At 50.4% G+C, this 26311-nt stretch overlaps 2 protein-coding genes across 49 annotated transcripts in view; both read right to left on the bottom strand.

Annotated features, from left to right (window-relative positions):
* Positions 1-3241, bottom strand: part of KDM5C (lysine demethylase 5C) — a 37369-nt gene extending 34128 nt beyond the window's left edge. For 22 of the 38 annotated variants that reach the window (XM_023633553.2, XM_070257036.1, XM_070257052.1 and 19 more), the window contains exon 1: positions 2541-3028. In XM_023633553.2, coding sequence (XP_023489321.1) covers positions 2541-2690 — 150 coding nt within the window. In that variant the 5' untranslated portion in view covers positions 2691-3028. Of the gene's footprint in view, positions 1-2540 lie in introns of all 38 variants that reach the window. The other 16 variants (XM_070257042.1, XM_070257044.1, XM_014728921.3 and 13 more) reach the window with 6 other exon arrangements.
* A 7174-nt stretch (positions 3242-10415) lies between these two features.
* The window catches only part of IQSEC2 (IQ motif and Sec7 domain ArfGEF 2), a 78126-nt gene continuing 62230 nt past the window's right edge, over positions 10416-26311 (bottom strand). For 8 of the 11 annotated variants that reach the window (XM_023634196.2, XM_070257056.1, XM_023634195.2 and 5 more), the window contains 11 exons: positions 24842-25737; positions 23327-23488; positions 22720-22842; positions 21595-21761; positions 19290-19429; positions 18352-18477; positions 16414-16513; positions 15676-15837; positions 13851-14024; positions 13315-13364; positions 10416-12716 (listed from right to left, as the gene is read on the bottom strand). In XM_023634196.2, the coding sequence (XP_023489964.1) occupies positions 11751-12716; positions 13315-13364; positions 13851-14024; positions 15676-15837; positions 16414-16513; positions 18352-18477; positions 19290-19429; positions 21595-21761; positions 22720-22842; positions 23327-23488; positions 24842-25737 (3066 nt within the window). In that variant the 3' untranslated portion in view covers positions 10416-11750. The remainder of the gene's footprint in view (positions 12717-13314; positions 13365-13850; positions 14025-15675; positions 15838-16413; positions 16514-18351; positions 18478-19289; positions 19430-21594; positions 21762-22719; positions 22843-23326; positions 23489-24841; positions 25738-26311) is intronic. The other 3 variants (XM_070257059.1, XM_023634201.2, XM_070257060.1) reach the window with 1 other exon arrangement.

Here is a 26311-nt window from a genome sequence, read left to right as displayed (position 1 = left end):
CACACTTTTAGAAAAGGGGCTAGAGGACTCATACCTGAATGCGCACATACCACTCCCCACAACACACACACACACACACAAGCAGGCAGCAAACACCTGGGGCTCAGTGAAGCAGGGGCAAAAAAAAAAAAAGTAGACTAAAATGGCATGGCTCAAGCCCAGACAAGCTTCCCATGCCCTCTTGCCTCCCATCAGTAGGGCACTCCCCTCAGTTTCCTAGGTAACCCAGGTAGAAAGGAGCTCAAACCCAAAATTCCAGGCACCCTTCTTTCCTGCTGAATCAAGTTCTAGATAAAAACAAGTGCATCACCAAGCAACCTGACAGGAAATGGCAGAACCGGAATCCTAGAGGAGAAGCTGTGGGTGCAAGTCCAGCAAACCACCCTGCCCAGCTCTCCCTCGGACCTATGAGCTCCCTCATCCTGCCTTTAGTCCCATACTCCTATGTGCCAAATACTTGCTATGTCAATATTATCAGGATGATGATAAAAACGTTGGCTACCTGAGGCAAGAAGCAGGGCCCTTCCAAGCCCCCTTAGGTCTACTCCAGGATACCAACGCTCTCCTCCCACTCATCTTCCCCAAAAGTAGCGGTCACCTGTCTAGCAATTCAGACCCAAATCGCCTTCCTCAGGCAAACCTTCAATTTCCAAGCACCTATCCATACAGACTTCCACCCTAGGCCCAAACACCACTTGAGTGAGTGCTTCAAATTCCAGCCAGAAGGCCCCCCTGCCTAAATTTAGGTAGCCTAGGAGCAATCCTACAGGAGAAAAAAACCAGAACAAAACCAGAGAGAGGCAGGTCTCTTGGACTGGAGGGAAGCACACTGTTGGGGTAGAGAAGCAAAGCACAACAAATCATGGCCCCCTGCAGGTCACACACACTCCAGGGACACATCACTTTTCCCCTTTCTAGTCCCCCAAGGAAGGGTAAAAACACCTGCACAAGGCCAGCCTGCTCAGATAACTCTAAGGTAGGAAAATGGAAAGTGAGGCTTCAATTACCCACTATGTCAGATAGGCCTCCTTCCCACCGGCCTGCCGGACCACTTAAGGGAGCGCCTCCTTGAGGCTGCCCAGGACTCGTGTCTCCTTTCTGCTAGCCTTCTTGACCTCTCACTACCCACTGCCACTCCCTCATCATGGACAGGGATACCTCAGAGATCTGTGGCCAGGCTCCAACAAGGAAGAGATTAGCTTACCCAACACCTCCCAGAGGATCCATTTGAAACCAGCCTAGATCTGTGGCTGGACACCAGAAAGCACCAAGTTGAATAAGGAGGCCTGTGGTGCCCTCCTCAGGTGGCAGTAAGGCTTCCCATCTCAGTTCATCCAGGAGACACCCACTCAAAAACACCCTGGTCCAAACAAACTCAATTCCTGCCCTTGGAATCCCACATGGTGATTAAACAACATCTATCATCATTTATCCTCCATGAGAGCAAGGCGGCAACCTATTCTAGCCCTGGGGGTCTTCTGGCCTGAAGCCAGGCCCAGGAGCAAAGATAGGCCCTTGTCACCGACCTCTGGAAATCAAGTGTTCCAAAGGAGGCAGACTTCCTAACCTCCACTCTGTTTCTGGGAGTCCAAGAATACCCTATTCTCTGGAACCTCCTACATCCTTGGATAGAGCAGAGTAGAAGTCTTCTGAGAAGGACTCATAACCCACCCCCAAGCTGACTGGTTCAAGCCTCTCCATAGAAGTCTGGAGACTGATGTGCAGGAAAGGCCCTGACATTGCCTTCAACTAGGAAAAGAATGGGACAACTCCCTGAATCCACCTCAGGGGAGGCAGGTAGAGCATTCCCCGTGAGACTGATCTATCAAGCCAGGATATTATCATAAATGGATTGGTCTGGCAGGGTGTGAGTAAATATGAGTCAATCCACATAGGAGCAAACCAATGACCACATCAAACACCTTCGCAGTCACAATAATTACCACTTACCTAGTGCCTACTACACACAGACGCTATCTAGTTCAATCAGTTCTCGAAATAACCATTCATGGGATTCATTTCACAGGCTCAGAGAAATTACTACTTGTCCAAGGTCACAAAGCTGGTAAGCTGCAGAGTACAGTTTTGAACCCAGGTCTGCCTCCCTTCAGAGCTGTGATCTTCCCACTACACCACACTGTCTGCATTAAGGGAAGTGATGACAGTAGATGGGAGAAAGTCCTTATTTAGCGTAGCCTTGACCTAAGTGGTCCTGTCTAACTAAGAGATGTGTGGGTGCCTCTCTGTGAACTCTCCCCGGCCCACTAGGCATTCCTGTCTTCGACCCTTACCACGACTGATTCTGAAAGGCAGGGCAGGAGTAGGGGTGGGTCTCTGGCCCCAGGTCACTTGGGAGCCTCACACCACGAGAGGACCCCTGGCCCCAGTAGACTTTCTCCAACCCGCGCCGCATCTACAATGGTCCCAGCCACCCCGTTCCCCCACATCTCGAGCTGCCCTCCGCCCCAGACTTCTCCGCCGGCTACCCTAGTTCTTCATCGCCGGCCTCACTGCAAGCGACCACCGGTCCCGGGCCTTACCGCGGGTGGGCGGATCTTGCAAATGCCCGACTTCTCAGCGATGGGTCTGATTTTTGCGATGTAGCCAAGAGGGTCTCGGAACTCGGCCCAGCTAGGCTCGAACACCGGGCACTCCGGCGGCGGTAGGAAGTCGTCGGACCCCGGCTCCATGGTGGGCCCTAGGACTAGAGGGCTCGGACCTCCCTTAAGGACTCATGGCGGACGCCACTGGATGAAGCCGAGGCACTGCTCGGAGACTAGGCCCTAAGCGGGGCGGCCGCCGCCCGCCGGGGGCCTAGGGGGCGTGTGGCTGCCGCGCTCTGAGAGGCTCAGGCTGACGCTACTGTTACCGCCTCTTCTTTCTGCTCCGTTCCTTGCAAACCCTGCCGCTGCCTCCCGACTACCGGAGCCTTCACCACCACAGTTACCTCCCCACCGCCGCGGCCTCCATCGCCGCCGCCGCCATCTTGGTTTGTCAGCGTCTCCCCCGCCCCTCACCACAACAAACCGGATCCCTCCGCGGAGGTGTCCCTCCGAGCCTCGTATACTTTGCGTGAGGCCAAGCCGTAGGAAGCCTTCATCCCGTGGGGATCTAGCTGAATCGGTAGGCATGGATTTCCTATTTGGAAGCGGGAACTCAAAAGCACCTCCCAGACTGAGAGTAAATAGTCCACCTCAGCGGCGGAGGAACAAAATTGTAATTAAACTGCCGGATCCTTTTTCCGGATGCACCGGCGGTGCACGTTTAAAGGCCAATGGTGCGCATGCGCGTTATGGAGACAGGCCGGAAGAGGAGCTGGCGTTGGTGGGTGGTGAGCCCCAACTGGCACCCCCTCGATGACCTCAGCCCTAGCGCAAGCTCCGCCCCAACATTCTCTCCGTCTCCGGAGTCTTTCCGGTGCTGGCCCAGGAAGGTGGCTTCGGGTGCCTGATTGCGAGGGACCCCTTCTGCTGGCCCGCAGACGTACTGAGCTCCCAGCTCTAGGCGCTTACACCTCTGGGGCTTTAGAAGAAGCCAGGCAGGAGGCTGCTCACACCACGGGGATTATGGATTTTTAGAATCCTGGGTCCCAAGGAGAGGAAGGAAATATTTATTTCGTCCAAGGTTATGCGTAGAGGCTTCTCAGAGATGGTGCTTACATCCTCCCCCCAAAGAGTCATTGTCAGTCATCCTTTTAATGAACGTTTTCAGCTGTTCTGTATGCACTTTTATTGTGTGCATATTTGTAGCGTGTACTCCCACAAAACAAGCCTGAGTGTGTATATATATATTAACTATCAGATGTTTAGCAACAGTGTATTTATTGCCTACCAGTGCCCACCGTATGAAACACCTACTGTTTGCCCATTTGTGAGCCTACAGTGTACTTATCAAACATCCGCGTACATGGATTGTATTTGTTGTATAAAGCCCCTGTCATATGCATTTGGGTACCTACTATGTGTACCTCTACTCCTATTGTGTGTATGTTCATTGAGCAGTTTCTGAATAGGTTTATTGCAACTATTTTGAATGAGTATCAAACCAGTACTTTGCCCATACATCAGGCATCTATTCTATTTGAGGATCATCTATTTATCAGTTGTGGGCCTACTGCATACAGTTTGAACAACTACTGTGCACATATTAGAGTACTTGTGTACATGCTGATTTAGTGCTTATTTTGTTTTCCCCCATCAGACTGTGTGAATTCCTTAAGGGCAGGGATCATGTGGCCTTATACATCCTTAGCACTTGGCATGGTAAGCAGTAAATTAATGTTGAGTAAACAAAAGAAAAATGAATGTATATTTTTGAGCAGCCTTAGTATATATTGACTGAAAATAATATATACTCTTTGAAAACATTTCCTGTGTATATTATCCATCTACTATAAGCTTGAATACTTTGACGGGGGTGGGGAGTGTCATTCCTTCATTTAGTTAATTGTTCCTAATCATATACTGTGTCCCAGTTAGGTACATCATTCTGTATTCTTCAGGACTGCATTAAGGACATCCTATCTGAGGAAGCAGGGCACACCGGTAGGAGCTCACACCCTGGGGTCAGACAAGCCTGATTTCTAGTCCCACCAGCTCTGCCATTTTCTAGTTATGTGACCTCGGGCAAGTCCCAACTTCTGAAACTGAAGTGGGGATGATAATAGCTACCTTGCAGGATTGTTGTATAGTACCTGGCAGATAGAAGACCCTCAGTATCTGTTAACCATTATTTTTATTTCTGAGAGTCAACAACATGTCAAAACTCATTAAGAATCTCCTTTGTGCCAGGCATTGTGCGTAGTGATTTCATATTTTTTTTTTTTGAGGAAGATTAGCTCTGAGCTAACTGCTGCCAATCCTCCTCTTTTTGCTGAGGAAGACTGGCCCTGAGCTAACATCCATGCCCATCTTCCTCTACTTTATATGTGGGACACCTACCACAGCATGGCGGTGCCATGTCCGCACCCGGGATCCGAACCGGTGAACCCTGGGCTGCCGAAGCCGTACATGCGCATTTAACCGCTGCGCCACCGGGCTGGCCCCTGATTTCATATTTGTTTAATCACCTGAATTTTTATATTACCTTGAATGTTTGGAATCTTTATCCCCATTTGGCTTGTTAGGAAATTTGTCTCAAGCAATACAAATAGTGACATCTCTTTTCTAGTTTTCTAGGTGTCAGAGGAAACCTCAGCCTCTCTCCACCAGAAGCACAGATGAATGACCCAACTGAATAACTATCTGGACAGGAAACAGAAAGCTAGGCGAGGTGGTGCTAATAACAGTAAAATCACTAGCCTCTCATATGTGTAAGCATCCTACAGCCCACATAGCTCTTTCATACCAATTATTTCCCTTAATCTTTGCAACAGTTTTGGGAAATATGTAGGTCAATTCACCCATTCTGTAGATGAGGAAACAAGTTCCAGAAAGATTAAACAACTTGCCCACTGTTACACAGGAAGTTGCTGACTCCTGGTCAAATGTTCTTCCTGTCATTTGCTCTCACCAGGAATAGAACTGGGCAGGAGAGGAATGAAGAAGGTGGGAGAATATGCCAAATCCTGGGCTGAAGGAAGTTCAGCCTTTCCATCTGGAGGCAGCTCAGTGAAGGGCAAAGAGCAGGAGTCAGGACTCAGGAGACCAGGTTTGGGGTCTCAGCTTAGCCCAGGTTTCCCACAGCCTTCTCTGAGGTCATTAGCCCAGACATCCTCCCAGCATCCTAGAAGGGCAAATGGAAATCGCGTGGTCTTTGAAGCCATTCAGATCCAATTCATTCATTCATAAATATTTCTAAATTCCTGCTATGCACCAGGCACTTTTCTGGGCCCTGGGAATATAATAGTCCCTACATGGACAGACATGGTCCCTACTTTCCTGAATCTGACATTTACCCACTGATATCTGCCAAGTACCTCACCTCCCTGAACCTTGATTTTCTCTTTTATCCAGTGAGGCTATATAATCCCTTCCTTACAGGGTAGTTATGAAGATTAGCGATAATATGGCTGCCATTCATCAAGGGCCAGGTGCTATGAAATAGGTATTGTTATCCCTGTTTTACAGATGAGGCGACTGAAGCTCAGAAAAGTATAAGCTTACCCAAGTCACATGACTAGTAAGTGGCAGAACCAGAATTGAAACCCAAGTCTGTCTGACTGCCATACAATTCTGCCTGTAAAAGTGTCAGATGGTGTCCCCCCCCCCACACACATACACGCTAAGGTGCTCAGGAAACGGGTTCCTGTCTCAAGCCTTGGGTCTTGCTGGGGACCAACCTGAGTCTGGGCACTGCAGGGTTAAGAATTGGGAAGCATTAGGGAGCTCACCCTGGACTGGGGGCTAGGTTGGCTTCACCCATCCACCTGGGAGAGAGGCTCTGGCATGGACCTGGGGCAGAGCAGTGACTGGAAAGCTCAGCCAGGCTCAGGACCACACTCACCCCATCCATGTTTTCTGGATGAACTGGATAAGAGTGACTTTGTGCCTCACTTTTTTGATTTGTAAAATAGGTTTTTTAGTTTTTAGTTCTGAAGTAGGTATGAGATGTGAGTTCTAACTCCTAAATAGCTCTGGAATCCATCCCCTCCCCCCATGCCATTTTCTAATCTTCTACTCCCTGTGAAAGTCATTTAGTATCTCTAGCCTGGATTATGAAAAGAGACTCCTCAAGGTATCAAGGTATCTGTGTGAACTCACCTGTGTGAACATATACACACACACATACACATATATGTATATATAGAGAGAGATTATGTGCTTCATGCATATAAATAATATATTCAAAACAATAATTCCAAGTGAATTATGATAGTAATAGATTATAACTCATTGAGTAAAATAAAAATCCCTAACTCCACACTGGTATAAATAAGTAAAATGAAGGAAAAGGGTAAGTTCTTCTCTAAAGGATAGAGTTAGAAAATCATCAATAGATACTCAAGCTTTTTCCAAATAAAAAAGCAAACTCTTAAAACATAGCTATAACACTTAGTGCCCAAATCTTGGTTCCTAAATGCCATTCTCAACTAAAAAGAACCAGGACTCCTTGGGGAAAGAATCACTGATTCCAGAGCTGGGGCAGGGAAAGTACAAGATGGGCCTGGAGCATCTTGTGGTGCCAGAAAACAAGCAAGTTCTCAAAGAAAGATGGAGACCTGCCAAAAGGACACAGGAGCCAGCTTGGAGGGACTCTTGCTTGCCAAATCTGGGACATTTTTAATATCAAAATAAAGAATTATATTAATAGGTTATATATAACTCATTGAATAAAACAGACAACCATGAGTCCATGAGGATATAAATAAATAAATGTAGAAGGGAAAGCTCTCCCCGATAGTGGAAAGCCAATTAATCCATGTCAAAAGAATGATGGCGTTTGAAAATCACCATTTGGCAACCTGGAGAGTCATCAGTGAATGCTAATACTGGTGTGTGAAAGTTTGAGGAGTAACAGGATATTTACATAATTTCAATGCATCTCTCCACAAGATACTCATTAATCACAAAGGGAAAAATAGCAACTTTACAGTGGAGACACTATGTAGCCCAATGTATCACCTGGTCTTACTTTAGCTCCTATTGAGGCTTGGGTGAGAAAACCTGTTGGCAACAGAGGAATAAGGAGACAGGGACTGCCCACCTCTGTGCTTTGGGATATGCTGTGCCCACCACCTGGGCTACCCTCTCCCATTCCTTTCTCACTATTCCACTAAAACATCACACAGCTGTGCACCTCCAGGCCTTTGCATATGCTACTCTCTCTGACAAATGCCCTCTTTACTGGGCTAATTCCTACTTACCCTTCAAGATTTAGCTAAAGAGGCAGTTCCAGAAACCCTTCCCTGATCCCCCTATCCCAAGCTGGGTTTTCCCTTCTTTGTGCCTCCTTCCTGGGCCTGTGCTTCTTTCTGGGCCTATACTTATTATTATATTATATTGACATTATCTCCACCAGCCTGGTCACTCCTGAAGTTCTTGTCTTGCACTGTCCAATATGGTAGCCACTACCCACATGTGGCTATTTAAATTTAAATTTAAAAATTAGGTTCCTCAGTCTCACTAGCCACATTTTAAGTGCTCCATAGCCACATGTGGCTAGGGGTTACTGTATTGAACAGCGCAGGTATAGGACATTCGCATTATTACAGAAAGATCTATTGGACAGCATTGGTCTAAGACAAAGATAAGAACTCTATGAGATTCTAGGACTTTTGTCTTTTGTTATGTGTTGTCTCTCCCCATCCATATCCCCAAAGAGATTGGCAATAGAACCTTTGATATGAGGAAAGCCAATGGGCCTGCTGTCTTCAGGTCCTTGAAGAAATGGGGAGGTGAGGAGCTGAACTACCCCCCCACCCACCCCAATCTGGACAGTGAGCCTCTGAGGAGAGGGGAAGGGTGGGGCAGGGACAGCCCAGTGCTGGGACTGCAATGAAGAGGGGAGGAGGAGAACATAGGAAAGAGCTGATGGAAGCATGTGGAGATCCCAGAGGGGCCCAAAAGCTGGGTACACAGGTTGCATCTATCAACAAATCAACCAATGCAAAGATACCTTACTCTAAGATTTAGCTTAGAAAGAACTATTCATTCATTCATTCAAATCAACAAAATTTTAGTGTCATCTGTGCTGTGCCAAGCACTATGCTCAGCAGTGCTCTAAACAGAGATGATTCAGACCAGTGTCACTCTTGAGCCACTTATGGACTGGTGGAGAAGATAGATACTGACATGAGGGATCTTAGAAAATGTGATCAAGGGCACATTTTGAGAGGGATAGGTCCTTTAAGCCCATCTCACAAGAGTGAGAAAACCTTCACCAGAGATGTTGGGGGAGCACGTCTGGCAGTGGGGAGGGAACAGGTGAAATACTGAGTTTGGAACTTACACACACAGGCCTTTTCAGGGAACAGTGAGTGGATGGCCAAAGTGTGGGCAAGGCATGAGAGTTAAGACTACAGAGATCGGGCCACACGGTGGAGGACCTCCAACATCAAGACAAGGAGTTTGTACTTGTTTCTGTAGGGGCCCAAAAATAGCTGACTGTGTGTCTGGCAGGAGGTAGGCATTTCACATGCATCTATTAACAACTGCCCTGTAAAATTATCATCCCTATTTTACAGGTAAAAGACCAGGCTCCTAGGGGCTACTTGACTTGCCAAACACAACAGTCAAGTCTATGACTGAGCCATGATTTGAGTGCTAAAAGCTGAGCTTTGGGAAGACGAAACCAGCATCAAGCTGAAGGTGGGAGAAGGAGGAGCGACCAAAGGCAGTCTAGCTTGGTCCACCAGGAAAGAAACAAAAAAATGCTGATTAGACTTGATTCTGGACGCCCTGGGTCTAAGCTCTTCAAATGCTGGTCTTCCAGGAGACATCAAATGCTTAGATGGCCCCAGCTGCTGCTTTTGCTTAAATGTGCATATGAGGAAGAAAACAAAGACACTGGTTCAAACCCTTCCCTCTTAGAGGCCATTCCACACTCTAAGAAGGCACCAAAATTATTTACTGACTGATGCTTCTTGGGACCTTGCTGATCCTAACCAAGAGCCATTGCTCTCCCCATTCCTCCTGGGCTCTGCTGAGACTCAGGACATGATCAGTGGTGCTGGAAACATGTCAATTTAATAGGGAGGCAGTTTGGGGGACTGGACAGGGGCCTGGCCTAGAAGTAAGGAATCCCCATCCTGACTTGCTACGTGGCCTTGGGAAAGACCCTTCCCTTCTCTGGGCCTGTCTCCTCCTCTGCAAACTAAAGGGAGTCCAGCAATTTGTTATTTAACATCTAAGTATATACACAGAGCTCTGATAAAGTATCTAGCCCCTTGCTCCCTGGCTCAGGTCACCCACCCCACTACCCTCAAGAACAAAAGAGTGGCCAGCCATGGGGAGGGGGGCAGGGCTCCAGGGCAAAGCCAGGCCAGCCACAGGAAGGGTGAGAATAGATGCTACAAGAGTAGACGGAAGTATCTAACCTGTACATATCCAACCTACGAAAGAAGAAAAGGGAACTTGCTGAGCGCCTACTACATGCTGGCTGCTTGACGTTTGTTACCTCATGTCATCATCACAACTCCATGTGGCAATGACTTATCACCCCAAGTTTTAAATTAAGGAAACTGCAACTCAGAGAGGGTGCCTTTCCCCAAGTGCGCGTGCCTAGGAAGGGAAAATACCAGGATTTGAACTGGATAGACTCTAAAGCCCAGACCCTGGCCACTCTGTTACACAGATGGTTAATGAGATGAGATAGGAAAACCTCCCTCACGCCCACCTCCCACTCAACCAAAGCATCTTACCCATCCAGTTGCCTGAGCTTCTACCATTAGCGCCTCACCTCCCAGGGCTAAGGCCTCTCTCTCCATGGGCTCCACCGTGGAGGAGGGGGCATAAGTAGGAGGCAGAGGCGGGAGATGAGCACAAGGTCTTTTATGAGGCATCAAATATACATTCTTATATACAAGGAGGAAAAAAGACAATGCCTGAACCCCAGCCCCTCTCCATACAGCCCCTCCCGCTGCCACCCTCCCCCACCCCAAGCCTCAGGGTCCCTGGCCCTTCATACAGCCAGGGTCTGTCTGTCTGTACTTCAGCCCATGGTGGAGAGGGGAGAGGGAGGCAGGAGCTGAGAAAGGAGCTGGGTATGCAGGGCAAGAAGAGGAGCTGGAGCTTGTAAAAAATATATTTATAATAAATAAACAGGGTTGTAAAGGGGTTGGAGAGGCAGCGGAGATTTTGACAGACAGAAGGACTCAGGCATCCTGGTTCCCAGTCCCCGCTCTGAGGCTTCAATCTGTGCCTCAGGAAGGAAATCTTGGGCTCATGGTGGCCCTCTGGGAGCCTCTCTTGCCAGGGCTGATGCTGGGTGCCCTGCCCCGGCGAGGTGTGTGTGGGCGATATCTGTAAAGTGCATTGTCTTCAGTTGTAGGTGGGGTAGGTGTTAGGGAATAGGGCGGGGCATGCAACATGGGTGAGGGAGGGCAGTGCCCTTCTCATCCCAGACCTGAGCCCCCCTAAACCTGTCTGGACTTTGACCAGGATAAGAACGTTGCAAGGAGAGGCAAGGTCTTGAAGCTGAAGAGGTCTGGGCTGGGGCCCACTGGAGAGAGGGCATAGACTGGCTCCAGAGAGGAAGCACTGCCCCATTTCGGGGACAGCATAAGTGGGGGCCCACCCACCGAGTGCACTGACAGTCCATGTCCTCCAGCAGGCAGAGAGACACATGGAGTTGTGTGGCTAGGCCCTGAGGTCAGAGAGAGGGCCGAGCCAGCTGAGGTTTGGCCACAACTCTACAGAGCTCCCTCCTAGCCCCACATGGCCAGGGGTGCCCTGGGGAAGCCTTTGCTCTCATTGCTCCTGACACCTGCCCTTCCCTCCCAGCCAGAGTTAACAGGGAGCTCATACTGGTCCAGAGGTCTGAGGCCACCCAGCTAGACCCCTGCGGAGAAAGGGAGGAGGGTGAAGAGAGGAAAACGAGGACGAGGATCTCAGGAAGATCCTCACCACTCCCCAGAGCTCGAGAGCCCTGCATCCAGGCTTCAAGTGGTAAGGATCCTCGAATCTGGAAGGAAACCCCATGGCGACTGTTGGGGGTTAGAGGAGGGGTCCTGAGGCAGGGAGGAAGTAGGGAGGAGGACATCTCTATGTGTATATATATTTTGGAAAAACTGAGGAAGCAGAGAGGGTGCAAGGCCCCTCTCCTGTGGATTCCCCAGACCTCCCTGGGCCCCAGCTCACTCTCTCCATTCGTCAGACCACGGTGCTGATCCGACTTGGCTTGGCCTTGGGGTTTGCAGTGGGTGGGTTGGCTGTGCCAGGGGGCCCAGAGGCGTGCAATGGGCCATGGGGGGAGGTGGGTGGCAGGGGGGAGTGCGGGGTGTGGGGTGAGGGTGGGGGCAGGGGTGGATAGGAGGGGTGAGGTGGGATGGGTGAGTGTGGTGACAATGGTGACTGGGGGTGGTGGGGGTGGGAATAGGAGGTCCCTGGAGGCCGGGATCCAGGGCCTCCAGTGGCCCCTGATGCTGGCATCATCTGTGGGTGATGGCTGAAGATGAAGTGCTTGGGGCCCTGTTTGTGGGCTGGAGGGTGCTGGGGGGCAGGACTGTACAGGGGCAGTGGGGATGTTGGCTGGTGCAGGGGGTGGCGGCCATGTGGAGCAAACTGAGGGTGTCCTCCAGCCCCCCGTCTGGGAGCCCTGCCTGGCCGGCCCAAAGTATAGTGCTGGGGGCCTGGAACTGGGCCGTGGGCATGGAAGTGGCGATGTGGCCCCACAGGTGGGGCTGAGGCGGGAGGTGGTGGAATGGAACCCAGCTGGGGCAGGGGCGGGGGCTGCTGAGGAGGTGGGGGGAGAGGAGGTTGCTGGGGTGGGAGGTAGGGTGGTGGGGCAGGGCCGGGTCCTTGGCAATACTGGGCATGCAAGGCTTGGAGCTTGGACTGCCCATCAGGCAGCACCCCCAGGCCACCGTGGCTGTGACCATGGTGGTGGTGGTGGTGGTGGTGGTGGGTGGAAGAAGCAGATGAAGAGGAGGCAGAGGCCTGGCCTGTTGGCGGTGGTGGCATCTGGAAGGGCCCCTTGCCCCGCTTGCTTCCAAATAGGGAGCCCAGGAAGGATGAGGAGTTGGAGACGGGCCTCTGGCTCTTGTACTCCTCTGGCGGCGGGGGTGGGGGCGGAGGTGGCATCCTCTGGTGAGGGCGTGGACTGCTAATAACAGACCCCTGGAAGCGGGGAGGGGGGGAAGTCAGGCCAGTCTAGATGTCCTAAACCCCCAACCCTAAACTCCACCCGGTCCCTGAGGGCTTGAGCTGGGGAGACAGGAACCCCCACGGCATAATGAAAAGCAAGTAACAGTCCTGTACTTGTACATGGAGCTCCCCAGCTTGCAGAGCTCTGCTGTCACATCCACTATCTCATCTGAGACTCAGCTGAGAGAGGAAGAATTAGTAGTGCCTCCTCCTCATCCCCATTTTGCAGGCAGGGAGAATGCTAGGCCCAGAGAGACAGAGAGACTTGCTCAGGCTCAAAGAGCAGGACTCGGAGGTAAGAGCTTCTTGTCACCCAACTCCAAGGGCATCACTACTTGGAGTCAGTCCTGGGGTTGAGAGGGAGCTTGGGAGAGTGGAAGACAGACTGAGAGACAGGCAGAGTGAGGACAGACAGAGTTGAGGACAGATGGAGAGAGTGGTTGGCTGGGAGAGGCAGCCACAGGGTTCCCAGCAGGGAAGAGGGGGAAGCAACAGGTCCCCTCCTCCTCTGGGGCTGTATGGCGGGGCAGGGCTCATGCAGAGGATGAGTGGGGCAGGAGCTGGCACTTACTTCGATGGTGCTGTCCAGCGATCCCACGCTGTTACGCCGCCCCCGCTTCCCTGCACCCACAAGCAAGGAGCCCAGCGTCAGAGCAGCAACCCCCCCTCCCCACCCTGCTGGGCTCCAGAGCTGGGCACCAGGCCTGGGCCCCTCCCGGGGACAGACACCCCTATTCCCTTTCCCCCGTTGAAGAGGGGGAGGTGGGGAGGAGGAGAGGTGGAGGAGGAGGAGCAAGAGGAAAAGATGGAGAAGGAGGAGAGGTGGTATTGGAGAGACAGAAGAGGAAAGAAAGGAGGAGAGGTGGAGCAGCAAGAGAGAGGGGCTAAGACTGTGGCCCCACTTCACACTCCCTGGACCAAACCCTGGGCTCCACCTGTTCTGACCTGGCTCCCAGGCCCCTACAGTGCGGCGCCCAGGGCTCTGAATGAAGGCAGGGTGTGTGCACGTGTGGCGGGTACAGGGAAGGCTGGCGGTCAATGATAGGAGGCAAAGAAGACACCCGGTCCCACGTCTCCCCAGCCAGGGTAGGGGCCCAGAAGACTTGCCTGCGTCAGAAAGATCTCTCAGGGAACTGCTGAGTGCGCCCCGTTTGAGCCCATCGCCTGCCCCATATGTGTCCTCCAGGCTGCTGCGGGCCAGCGTGCCATTCACTGAGTCCTTGGCCCCTCCTGGCTGTGAGATGTTAGGCCGCATCATACCTTTCTGCTTCTCCAGCTCCGCTGGGTGGCAGTGGGGGAGACAGGGAGTGAAGGTCAGGAACAGGAGCAAGAAGCCACCTGACTGACCCCAGACTTTCATGGGCCTTCCCCCTCCTCGCCCACTCTGTCCCCAGGACTCCTGTTTTGTCCCCTGGACAACCAGCACATTCCCCCAAAACCTCAGCTACATCTCCAAAGCCCCCAAAGCACCCAGTCCTATCTTACACCATCTCCTCTGGCTGAGTCTTCCCTTCATCCCTCTCAGAGCCTGTTCCTCCTGCTCCTCTCCCCTTTCTCTCTCCCTTTCTGCTTCTCCCCTCCTCTGCCCACTCTCAGCTGGGTCTCCCAAAGCACCCCACCCTTCAAAACAGAGCTTCACAGCAGGTGGTCTGCAGCAGGGGCAGGAAGGCCCTTTTAGCCTATGGCAGAGGGAAATCATTCCAGAGTCCGCTCAGTTCTCAGACACCTTGCTCCAGAGAAGAGGGCTCCTGGAAGGACAGGAGCAGGAAACCGACAGGAATCAAATCCTCTATTATGCGCCAGCAGAATTCTGGGCACTATGTGTACTTGCTCTCTCAATCCTCACGACAATTCGGAGGTAAGTATTATCATCCACATTTTTCAGAGGAAGAAACTGAGAATCCGAGAAGTCATAGAGCTTTCCCAGGGCCATGCAGCTGGAAATCGGGGAGCTGACATTCTGGAAGCAGGTCTGCCTGAGTCCAGAGCTGTGTTCCTTGGCCTCCTTACACCCCCACCTCCCTGTGGAGGTCATGGAAACATTTGTCTATCACCCTCCCCTCATCCTGGTATGCTCACCCCTCTCTCTGAATGTCCCTGGGCCAACAAGGAACTGAAATGGGTGACCCTGCCTTGTTGAGGAGTAGAATAGACCCTGGAACGGTGAAGGCCTCACCGAGGAGCTGTCCGACGCCTCTGTCTCTCTCTCTCTCTCTCTGTCTGCCTGCCTCTTTCTCCTTAACACCATGTTACTTAACTGTGACTGCTTAGCCTGGAGAAGAGAAAACTTGGAGGGCATTGGGAGGAATGAGATGTAATCACTCTTTTCCATTATATATGATCAAATGACTTGGTGTGGCCCGTGGGGGCTGGGAGGATGGGTCACTGGATCTCAGCTTAGAAACTAGAATGTGGAGAGAGGACAGGAGAGGCTGGGAAGGGGAAGAACATTTGTTGGACACTTAAGATGTTCAACACTAGTGCCCTACTAATATGTAAGACACTTCATCTACCTTATCTCATTGAATCTCCACAACTCTGTGAAGGAGATTTCATTATCCCAGTTTCATGTATGAAGAAATTGGGGCTCGGAGTCAGGCAACTTGCCACAGTTTACCCAGGTAATAAGTAGCATCCCTGGGATCTGAAACCAGAGTCCTACCTCCAATACCCTGATCCTTCTCCCTGCTGCCCTTCAAAAGAAGGAAGACTTGGCTCGTAATTAGGGCTTGGAATAATAATCTGAGGCTGAGAAGTAATGAGACCCTTGTCACTGAAGGTATTCAAGCAGAGGTCAAAGGGTTCCTGGAATGAGGGTAGGAAGGTTGGACAAGCTAACCCTCAACTCTGAGATTCTCAGAGGACAGGATTATTGGCGTCAGCAGGGCACTGTATCAGGAGAGGGGGAAGGAGACGTGGTGGGGCTACTCACACTCCACGCGGTATTTCTCCATCTCCTGCACCTCAGCGATGGACTCACGCAGGTCGGATGTGAAGCGCAGCCGGTCCTGGAGGCTGGGGGCATTGAAGATGATGAGGACTTTGCGCTCCCCACCAGGTACTGCAGACAGCAACTTGATCCCAAACTGGTAATCTATGGGAAAAGGGGAAGTCGGGCACCTCTGTCAGGACTCAAGCAAGGTGGCTCATAGGTGAAATAATTTTTCTAATATCCAACTCTGATCCAGCCTCTTCTCTGCTCAAGCATCTTCAGTGGCTCCCCTTTGCCCCCTATGCCCCCAAATTCCTGGTAGTCATGTCCCTGTTGCTCCCTATGCCCTGGGATGTAAAGGCAAGTTGAACACTGGCTGCTCTCTAGAACCCCTTCCTTCACACCTCTGCCTCTACTCACATTGTATCTGCTGCGCAGAAGGCCACCCAACAAAGATCCTCTGGCTCAGTCCTTCAAAGCGCAGCATGATCACCATCTCTTCAGCCCACCAGAAAACATACACACCGTGGTTCTCTGCGAGACCACGAGTTCCCCAGGACACAGACCCAAGTCATACTCCACCCTGGCCTTCCCTACATCCCAGGACCAAGTAGGTGCCTTGGAGACTTCAGCTTCGTTGCAAAGAACTCCAAAAACTGGAGGTTGGTGTGGATGAAGGATGCGCACAGGGGCCATGGCATAGACTCTTGGGATACTGGAATCCAAGAAGGGACTCACATGAATTCTGGAAGAGCTGCATGTGCATTTCCACGAGGGGAAAGGACTGACGGAAGCTGTATGTCACCAAGATCTTCTTCTTCTGGAAAATTTTGGTGACCTTTGGCAAGGGTAGGAAAAAGACAAGAGGCAGGGTTTGGGGTAGGGAATTTCCATATGGCACCTATTTCTCATAGCCACTCTCCCCTTCCACTACTACTAACAGACATATACACACAAACACATACCCACAAGTTGGGGAGAACTGAAGCTTAAGAAGCAGAATGGGAGAAATGGGAGAAAATGCAAGTTCCTGATGTAATGATGGTGCACAACAGGGATTTATGATTTTTTACAGGAAGTAACTGAATTCTGCTCTCTCCAGGAAGCCTGTCCTAACTCCTCACACACAGAATTCCCCCCCTTTTCTGAACTTCCAGAGTGCTGGTTCAATGCCTTTCACCGGCAGGCTTTAGGAGAGCACTCTGAGTATGTGATCGCCCCTTGCTGGACCAGGAGCACCAAGAGGCAGGAGTTTGGCTTTGGTGTATCTCGCCCATTCCTATGGGACCTGCACACAATGGCAATCTCCAATGAAACTATGTATAGAGTTAACAAGTCTTCCTCTCAACAACCCAAGGCCTTTATTAAGTACTTGGGCACTCTGGACTCAACCAACATAGGTTGTGAACATCTCAGACAGTCTGCAAGTAGCGTTTAAAAGCAAATTATTTGATTTCCAGATGGTTATAGTGAACAGTTATACAAAGCATTTATTTAGTCCTTCAGACCATGAGCTCCCCAAGAACAAGGACTGAGTCTCACTTATCTCTGTGAACGCAGCACCTAGCATGGGGCTAGACACACACACGCGTCAGTGCATGACAGATGTTGAAACATTTACTCAGCACCTGTATGGGCCAGGCACTCCTCTGGCTTACGTTATTCCACATCTGAGCTCTTATTTCATCCTCATGATAACCCTTTGAGATAGGGATTAGTCCCACTTCACAGAGGAGGAAATTAAGGCTCAGAGAGGGCATTGGAGGGGCTTCGTCTAAAACAGCAATTCTCAACTAGGGGTGACTTTGCCCCACAGGAGACATTTAGCAATGTCCGGACATTGTTGGTTGAAGGAGTACTACTGGCATCTAGCAGGTAGAGGCCAGGGCTGCTGCTAAACATCTTACAATGCACAGGACAGCCCCCACAACAAAGAATTTATCCGGCCAATATGCCAATGTCAATAGTGTCAAGGTTGAGAGACCCTGCTCTAAAGGAGATAAGACCAAGAGGGGACAGGCCACTGTCATCAAATTTCTGAGCAGCTGCCTCAGAGAAGAGGGAGAATACTTGTTCTCTGTGATCCCAAGGGTCAAGTAAAGATCATTGGTGGAAACCTATTGGGAGACAGATTCTAGCAGTCAGAGCTATCTCTCCTAGCAGTCATGCAAGCAGGGGGCCATGCAGGAAGCTGGTTCTTGCCCTGGGTAAGAGGTTGGACAGGAGACCCTGAAGTTCCCTTCCCACCTGCAGAGTCCTAAGAGTCCCAGCTCTAAAAGATGTACATCTACACTGGCGATGAGCACAGTTTTAACAATCACTTCAAGCACCCCAACCACTGGAAGGTTTCAGATGGACCGCAGGGTCACAGGTTCACCTTCCTCCAGCCAACCCTCTGGGCTATTGAGGTGGACAGGGACATTTCCTACCACTTCCCAGATTGTAAGTCTGTCCTGGTCCTCACATTTTCTACCCCTGTGTGGCTGTCACTACCTCTAAATGGATCCGTGAGGTAAAGAGGGTTAGATGCCTATGCCTTGTCCAAGACCGCAGAGAGCACATGGCAGAGCACCTCACCCACTACTCCTCTACCCGCCAATGTTAACATGGTTCACACCAGACCCAGGGTCTAAGCTCACCACCTCCTCTCCATCTCCACCCCCAGAGAGCTCATACCACGAGGAGATCGTTGAAGAGGAAGACCTCCCGCTGATGCAACCCTAGCCTCTGGGGGCGGTTTGGATCTGGCACCTCGTAGAGCTGGCAGCAACAAACCAGTCGACGGTGAGGAAGAGACAGGACCTAGATAAGGCATAAAGAAATAGGTGTCAGCAAGGCCAGCACGCCAGCTTCAGGCTTCCAGCACCTTAACTTTGACTGCAAGATGAAGTTGACCTCTAATACATATCACTGTCACTCCGACACAAGGAGTCTAAGCAACTAAGGCCTAAGCTCACTCTTGTCCCTGTAGCACCCTCTGTCTGGAAGGCCTTTCTTGCCCAGCTCCATATGGCCACATTCTACCCCTCCTCCAAGTCCCAGTTCCAGTGTTCTCTCTCCCAAGAAGCCGTTCCTGATCTCCCCGGGCTGAAAATGACCTGTCCCTCCTTTGTGCTCCCCTAAACTAACCATAAGTCAGAAGTATTGTGTCTTTGTCTGCCACTCCTCTGGTCTGTGAGTGTCCCCAAGGACAGAGACCGTGTCTGATTCATATCTGTGTCCCTCATGCCCAGTGAAATGCCAAAATGCCAGGCTCGGTGAAAGGCATCTGTAAATTTTTGTTGCCTAAAAGACTAGAGTGTGTTTTTGCTTTGGTTATCAGCTAACTATTAGCTTGGCTCCTTACTTGGAATGAAAAGGCAGAACAAGAGGTGGGAAGGATGCTAATATTTATACAGCACCCACTATGTGCCTTGCAATGTGCTAAATGCATTCCCATAGAGCGTCTCCCTCAATCTGCACCGTGATCCCTGAGGAATGCATGATAAACCTGCACCATTCGGCAAGTGATGGGAGTCTGGGGCTCAGAGAGGGGCACTGACTTATCACCCGGTGGCAGAAGCAAACCCAAATCCAAACCCTGTCCGCCCTCTGCAGCCTCCCAAGACACTTACCGGTTTCTTGCCCACAATCATGCGCTCCACGGCCTGCACCTGAGATACATGGTCATCGTTGGTCCGCAATTCACGCCCCTGGATGCGCTGGTAGATGCCCACCAGGAGGTCTCGAGGGATGTCTTCACCATTGTCAACCCCTGGGTTGGGGAGTAACACAGGGATACAACACACGAATATGGGGAGTGGGTGGCAGGGGTTCTCCACAACACCCCACACCAGGTGTGGGCCATAACAGTGACCAGGACTGGAGGAAGTGGGCACCCTTGGTCAAGATCAGACCAGGAAAGGTGCCCTTCAACAAAACAGCCAGTTTCTTCCTTCCTCAGGGTGGGGATTTTGTCTACACAACTCAGAGCACACTGTGATTAAAACAATCAGATATTTTTTTTTCTTTTTTAACCAGCAAAAATAATGTTAAATGATGATATACAGTATTAGTAAGAGGGCAGGGAAGCAGGCATGTATATTAACATAACTATTTTGGAAGGTAATTTGGCAAGAATCTAAATATTCAGTGATTCCTCTTCTAGGAATCTACCCTGAGGAATTATGTGCAACGATATATGTACAAGTGCCACTTATGGGAAAAATCTGAAACAACCTAAGTTCTAACAATAGAAGGAACAGTTAAGTAAAGTTGAAGATATTCATCTAATAAAATAACATATAGCTATTAAAAACTTGACATTTACAAAAAGCATGAGAAAATTCTTGTAGCAAGTTAAGTGAAAAGAGCGAGATAAATTGTACACACAGCATGATCTTAATTATATAAAAAGTTACACATCCGTGGGAAAAAAGACTAGAATTCATCAAAATATTAACCAAGGTTGCCTCTAGGGGGCAGAATTTTGGGTGATTAAAAGAAATTTGCTAATTTTCTATATTTCCAAAAGTTCTGGAATGAGCAGGTATTTGTTTCATTTGTTTCCTTATTTATTTACTAATTAAAGGGAGAAAAGATATACATATATATAAAATACTTATACATACACGTGTGTGTATACATATACACACACACATATATAGACAGAGAGAGAGGGAGGGAGAATGAATGAAACCAATGAATGAACAAACGAATGACTAATAGCAGGATTCTGGGAGACACACTCTCCTGCCGAGTCTGCCATCCTTCTCCACCCCTGACTGTCTGCTGAGTGAAACCCACTCACTCTTCTCTCTAAACCTTCTGCTAGGGAAAACATTTTCTCCTTTGGAGATGCCAGGCCTCTCCCTCGGACAAGTGCTGACGGAACGTCCTTCACCGCACTGCCGTTTTACCTCAGCTGCCAGAGAGCTTAACGCCCAACTGTGACGGTCAGCAAATTTGTCTTGTCTATTTGTTTTTCCTCAATTCTATTTCCCTCTTTCGTTTCTGTTTAAATAATCCTAACATCGGTGCCATTTTTAGTAGGTTGCTCTTTGGTGAGAGGCAGGGCTTAACATCAATACAATAAACCATAAAAAAAAGGTCAAGGTGATACCTTTCACCTGGCATTTGAGGCTCTCGTATATTGGTTCCAATTGACCTTCCCAGCTGGATCGTCCACCCCATCTTGATTGTTCTCCAAACAACTTTACATTTTCCCACCTCTGTGCCTTTGTTATTCTTAATACCAGGTAAGCCTCCTCTATGACCCGTTCTCTCACATTATCCATGCCTTCAAGGCCCACCTTAAAATGAAAATACTGCTTCCTACAGGAAGTGCATTGGAGATGGGCTCTCCCTCCTGAGCTGTGATTGTACTTTTGGCCTGTCTGACATCATGTTTCACTTCCTGTCTTGTGTTGGCTGTCTGGTACCACAAGTTGGTCTCACCCACAAAGAGCGAGCTCTCTCTGGGAAGGGACTATGGCAAATGCCACTGTCCTTAGCGCCCATCACAGGGCCTGGCACACACCAGGCACTCAGTGTCGACTGGCTGGGTGGCTGGTTGGTTGGCTGAGGGAATGAATGCACGGATGGAGAAAAGGGTACCTAAAATAATTAAATGAGTCTTTATGGGCATAAACAAAGAAGAGAGGGAAAGAGGGAGTGACGAGTGAACAGGCACATGAATGACTGAGTGAATTAATGTAAGCTCCCTAAGAGCCAGAGCTTTTCTCTCTCTTGTTCAGGATCTGCTTGGTCAATACTCAGTGCAGGAATGAGTGGATGGATCTTGGCAGAAAGTGAGAGCACCACAGGTTAATTTTCCAGGGAGCACATGCCATCTCCCTCGTCCCTCCCCAGCCCCGACCCGGTCCACTTTCCCTTCCCAGGTAAAGGACAGGAAAAGCTGATAGGGAAGTCTGGGGTCACCTCTCAGGTTCTTGATGAAGTCATCTAGTTTCATCTTGCGTTCAGCCTTGACACTGGGACTGTACATGTCAGTATTGAGGAGGATGATGGCAAAAGCAAGGATGAAGATGGTATCTGGGTTCCGGAACTGGCGCACGAGGGCTGGGTTACACACACAGTACCGCTGGCTGCAAGGCAGGAGGGGTCAGGGCCAGGATCAGGCACCAGTAATCTCCACCTACTCGTCATCCTCCCAGTGTGACACCACTAACCCTCTCCTCCAAGAAATACTCCCGAGTCCTTTGGGTCTGTCCTCATTCTTCTTTTTTGCGTTTCCCCAAGACTAGCACGTAAAAATCACAATCGCTACCTTTTAGAGAGCTTTGCCAGGGGATTTATGTACATTGTCTCATGTAATCCTATCACAATCCTGCAGCCCAATTTTACAGATGAAGTGACTGAGACCCAAAGTGGTAAGGTAACTTGCCCAAGGTAAATGGTGAAGCCAGGATGAAAATCTCAATCTTTCTGACTGTAAAGCAAACCCTTCTCCCATTATGGGAAACAAGTTCTCAGCAACTGTCCTGTTTCTCCTCTAAAAACCCCAAAGTGGTGGAGCCAGATTGATACCCCGGTCTGCCTGATCCCCAAAGCATTCACAGTAGAGGACAGAATTAAAGGCACGGGCCATGGAGTCAGGCACATGAGTTTAAATCCTGCTTCCACTGCTTACTCACTGTATGACTCTGGGCAAGTTACTTAACCTCTCTAAACTTCTGATTTCTCATCTGCAAAATGGGAATAATAATAAAAGCACTTAACTCAAAAGGTTATTGTGGTTGTTCGGCAAAATAATCATGTAAAGTGCCCAGCTCAGCACCTGATACCTGGTAAGTGCTCAGCGAATGTTAGCTATTGTTGCTGATATTGTCATCCCTTACTGGATGCCCAGGCCCCAGATGCTGAGCTAGATACTTTAGGCACATGACCTCTGATCCTCACAACTGCCTTGAAAGACAGGATTTATAATTTCCATTGTCTGGTGAGGAAAGTATGAGGCTCAGAGAGATAACTTGTAAGCATATACTATGCTGCCCCACCCCCCAAGTAGGACAGGGCAGCTTCAGGACTGGGAAGTAGGCACACCTGAAGGCTTCTATGAGTCGCTCCACTTTCTGGGCCTCGCCCTGAACCCGGATATGGGATTGGAACTTCCGGAGTGCGTCATCCAAATCCATGGAGGAGAAGTCCATTTCATCCACCACACAGCTGAGGAGCAAACAAGGGGGTATGGTACTCTCAATTCCTCTGCAGAAAACCTCTGACCCATCCTGACCTGCTCAAACAGACAAACATCCCCAATGATAAGAATTCCAAAATCTGGACCCATGGCCCAAGCAAGTACACATGAGGATGGAACGTTTGAAATTGAATCCATCCCAGAAAATCAAGGCCAGACACGCGGTTCCTAAGGGTCCTTTCCATTGGCCCATTCGTTTCAGAGACAGGAAAAGTGAGGCTCAAAGCAGGCCATAGGACAAGCATGCCTTGCCTGGGGCCACCCAGAAGACTTTAGGAATAGGGCCGAGAGATCAGACCTCTTTGCGGCAGAGGGGTGTGAGAGCAGGAAGGTCTATTCATCCTGTTTTGCAAAGTTTATTTGAGCAAAAAGGACAGGCTGCCCCCTTCCTCCCTCCTGCTCTCCTTTTCCAGGAATCCCTGGCCCCAGCCTGCCCCATCTTAGGGTCCTCACTCCAACACGTCTCTGTTGAACTGCTTCTGCCGGTTTCCTAGGAATTCCCCGATCATCTGCCGGCTCAGGCCTTTCCGTTCCAGGATGAAGTGAGCCACTCCCACTGGTGTGTCTGACAGGAAGCCCCGCTCGATCAGATACTGGATGCCTTTCTCTGGCTTCCTGCAGAAAGAGGGGAGGTAGATGAGATGACTGTCCTCCTGGAACTCTGCCCTCTATCCCATTTCTTGAACTAATTTTGGGCCCAACCATGGCCTCAGAGAACCAAGGAAGTCAAATGTATAATTTGGTCCAATCCCTTCATGGTACAGATGAGAAAACTGAGGCCCAAGGAGAGGAAGTCACTTTCCCATTTCAGAGAGCTTCAAAATTCCAAGGTATCCTCAACCTAACTTTCTCCTCCACTGGAGCCACACTACAACCGAAAGAAAATTGAGATCTACTGAGAGCCTGCCCTATGCCAAGAGCTTTGATATGCCCAGCAGGCACGGAGGGATCTGAGTTCCAGGCTAAGCCCTTCTGTCAGAGTCACAGACCCTCAGAGTAGGAAAGAAGTAAAGAGGTTACTTTGTCTGCATCCCACATCACACCCAGAAAGGTATCACCCAGCCTCTGTGAGTGTTTCTACAGACAAAGTGCTCTCTACTTTCCACTAGGCCAAATCTGGGTCTGTACTATCCCATATTCAAAACCCCAGAGACTCAGGACCCCACGAGGCTAGAATTTGGAAGAGACTTGGTGTCACAGGAGTCTCAGATCCATCACTTACCAGTCGTATGACTCAGAACAATTCCCTTTACTTCTCTAAGCCTCAGTCCCTTCTCTATAAAATAGGGATACCACTACCCACCTTGCTGAGCTCTTGTGAGAAACCTAGGTGGCAGTGTCTTATAGGCTATAAAGACATAAGGCATTTGTTTTCTAATTATTTTTTAATCAAACGTCACACTCTCACCGCACTCCTAAGCACCTGGCACAAGACCAAATACCTAGAAAGAGCTTGGTCATGGTCATTGACTAGTCCAGCACTCCACCCCGCCCCCAACACCTCAAATATACACACCCTGCTAGTTGATAGGTGGAAACACTGAAGCCCAAGGAAGGAACACACCAAAGGCAGGTTAGGGGTCCAGGTCTCCTGTTTCTCAGAGCAGAGTTCTTTATACACCTTATCACTTCCCCACCAAAAAGGGAAGTTGGGGGACCCAAGGTTCAGAATCCATCCCATAGCCAGAAAATTGGGGCCCAGAAAGGGGAACATCTCACCCAACATCACACAGCCAGTCAGAAGCAGTACTAGGACTAGAACTGCCTCTGATGGTATGTGTGTGTGGGTGGGGGGAGCTTTCTACTCTGTCACCCTGTTGCCAATCCTCTTCCCTGAATGGCTGGGGAGAAACACCATCCACAAAATGAGAGGATGGCAGAAACAGGATCACTGTTTGGAGTTCAGCCCCAGGGGTCACAGTGCCCAGGGCAGGAAGGGGCGAGGAGGAGGGAATGGGGAGCACGTACTTATTGAAGAGGTTGAGGCCGATTCTGTAGTGCCGCCTCTGTACCACGTCATTGTTGAAGGCTGGCGAGTCCCAGCTGTGCCTTGTCTCTCGCTGGTAAGTCTGCTTGCACAGGCCGGTGGCTGGAGGCTCCCTCAGGCTATCCCGTGAAGAGGAGCCAGAGCTGCAGTTGATGGTCTCATTGGAATTGCTGGAGCTCTCAAGGCTTTCGTTATCTCCACCATCAGAGTTCTCACCTGCTGCCTCGCACTTCCCCAACCTCCGACCCCCAGGCACACCACTGGGCCCAGTGCCACCGGTGGGGGCTGGTGGCAGGGGCCCTGGCGGGGCTGGGGCTGGGCCTTCCGGGGCTGTGTAGTGGCGGTGAGGGATTGGGGCCCTGCCTGGTGGCCCCTTGTGCTTCAGGGTCCCATGGGGGCTGCAGCCATCAGCCTCATAGACCAGCTGGCGGTGAACAGAGCCGCGATCTGAGCGGTCACTCAGGTCCACGGAGCTGTCACTAGGAGGCTCAATGGTAAGCAGGGGAAGGTGAGCAGCCCGCAGCCGGAAATCCCGGCACTCCAAGCACCCAGGACCCCTTCGAGTGCCTTCCTCACGGCTACCATCTTCCCGGGTCCCTGGTGGCACTGGTGGAGGAACTGGCGGGAGAGGGGCTGGTGCCCAGAACTCAGGACGGCTCTGGGGTGCAGGCTCTGTGCTGGGCAGTCGCTCAGGGGAAGGTGGGGGAACTGGGTCATCCAAGTAGAGAGGAAGGTCACTGAAGGATGTTGCCGAGCTGTCCTCTTGCTGTTCCTTCGACTCTCGCTTCTCCAGTTGGGCTGACCCTGGCTCCTCAGACATGGGCCCCGATGGGTGGCAGTTCAGGGCCTCGTCGATGGATTCAGCCAGAGACTTTACCTGTGTGGGGGGAAGGGGAGGAGGGAAAGAGACAGAAAGGAAGGAAAGATGAAGGGAAGGATGGTGGGATGGTGGAAGGGTGGGAATGAGGGAGGGAGAGAAGGAAAAAGGAGGAATCTTCCTGGTGGGTCAGCCAAGAAGAGGGATTCCCCTCCCCCACCTCCACAGATTCTCTGCAGTATATAAAATAACTCCCAGGGATCCATTGTGAGCTCACAGTAGCTGGGATGAATGCCAAGTTCCCTTCTCAGCTATCCCATTATCTCCTTCATGTCTATATAGACCCAAGTCAATGCCACCTCCTCGCTGATTCAATCCACATTCCTGCCTCTGCCATCCCCCAAGGTAAACCAAAATCTCAGCTTCCTCTGGGCTCACAGAGCCCTCTGTCTGGTTCTCTTTTAGGAAATCCATAATATTCAGCCTTGAGAATCTGGACCATGGCTGGTAACCACCTTCCTGTGGTATCCAGCCTCCAAACTGACCCCTAATGATCCCCGTCTCCTGGTATTCACACCCTTGTGTACCACATTGTCCCAGGGTTGGTCTGTGGAACCAACAGCATGTGGCAGAA

This window comes from Equus caballus, chromosome X (assembly GCF_041296265.1).
Source record: "Equus caballus isolate H_3958 breed thoroughbred chromosome X, TB-T2T, whole genome shotgun sequence".
Lineage (NCBI taxonomy): Eukaryota > Metazoa > Chordata > Mammalia > Perissodactyla > Equidae > Equus > Equus caballus.
The sequence above is the reverse complement of the archived record's forward strand: the minus strand, read 5'-3'. Positions and strand labels throughout refer to the sequence as shown.